Raw genomic sequence first — 1,426 nt, 5'->3', positions numbered from 1 at the left:
CGTGATGTGGACGTTCTGCACGATGATATTGTCTCCGGCAAGCGTCAATCCTTTGCCCTTGATGACACCGCTCTTGCCGATACCACGGATGGTCTTGTTGCCCAGAACGGTCATACGCTTAAGAGCAGCGTTGTCATACTTCACCGTGACCTTAGTGCCACCGGTGCAACCTCCAGTGGTGGCCATGTTTCCACCCTGGATGATCACATCCTGACTCTTGTAGCCGTTGTTCTTGGCCATGCATTCGCGAGTGTAGTCCGGTCGGCAACCGGTTTCGGTAGTCGTTCCTTCAGTACCGCGGAAATCGAAGGTCTTATTCAGCACAATGACGAGAGGGTCGTTTGAGGCGAGGTAGTTCACCAACTCGGTAGTGGAGGTCGGATACACGGTCTTACCACCTGCTCCGCCAGTGGCTCCGGCGGCCAGACCCTCGGGTGAACCGACGGTGAAAGCGCTGGCGCAATTAGCGATGAGAGCCAAGGCAGCGGCGAGAGCGAGGTGGACGCGGACCATTATGAAGTTCAGGAAGTTGTGGTGTGATCGGTGCGAGGGAAAATTGAGAATGAGCTTGCTGGCAGTGGCTGAGCTAGGAGCTTGAAAACACTTCGCGTGATGTACCGCCATGGTGTTTTAAGCGCATTGACGCACGAACAGCGATAACACGACGCACAGATATTAATCTATTTTTGTTGAAGGACTAACGTAACACATCAATCCGCGGTCGTGTCTGCTCAACGCTACCAAGAGCCTACACGCTCCATGCACACAACATAGAGCCCTAAGAATTGTGGTCCCTCACGAAATTTGAAGTGAAACTCGATCACGAATGGTTCCGTATGCTACGCAAGAAAGCACGCAACTGCACGGCCGTGGGCGAATTTATTGATGATACTGTTGTTTGTAGGCAAACAGCAACGTGCGTGTACACGGTAATGGGTCCATACGCGCGAGTATTGGTTATATCGCTCTTCACTAGGTTCTACAGGTGTAGCTAGATCGTCTTATCAGTGTAGTCAATTAGCCCCGGCGGCGGTATTTGGCCGTGAAGTTGCTCGGTTTCTGGATCAAGTTGGGATATCCTGCCCGCATACTTGCCTATATCTACGTGGTTGCAGCGCGTGCTTTCTGTATGATCTCTACAACTTCGACGGTCCGAGAATTAAAAATATTAATAAGAAAAACTAGAATTAGTCGGTCAAGGTTCGATCGGTTATTTTTAATGCGCCAGAGAGTGATGCTCGACAGTCCAACAGTAATGGAAGTCTAATAACTCTTCGAATAGCAACAATTTGCTCATTGTGAGGCCCAATTGCATTTATACAGGGAATACCTCAGAATGAGGTAATAGACAGCCCTCAACGGATTAATTCTACGGTACTGCGTAAGCGTAACCTCGGTCGACATTCGTACGACATTAATGTAAAGA

General features: G+C 49.7%; 1 protein-coding gene across 1 annotated transcript in view; it reads right to left on the bottom strand.

Annotated features, from left to right (window-relative positions):
• PPTG_23783 (hypothetical protein) overlaps positions 1-513 on the bottom strand; it is a gene marked incomplete at both ends in the record, with an annotated part of 4,602 nt that extends 4,089 nt beyond the window's left edge. The window contains one exon of the mRNA XM_008912998.1: positions 22-513. Coding sequence (XP_008911246.1) covers positions 22-513 — 492 coding nt within the window. The remainder of the gene's footprint in view (positions 1-21) is intronic.
• Positions 514-1,426: the final 913 nt, after the last annotated feature.

Source organism: Phytophthora parasitica, assembly GCF_000247585.1.
Source record: "Phytophthora parasitica INRA-310 unplaced genomic scaffold supercont2.51, whole genome shotgun sequence".
NCBI lineage: Eukaryota > Oomycota > Peronosporomycetes > Peronosporales > Peronosporaceae > Phytophthora > Phytophthora nicotianae.
Note: the sequence above shows the minus strand (reverse complement) of the source record. Positions and strands in the feature narration are given on the sequence as shown.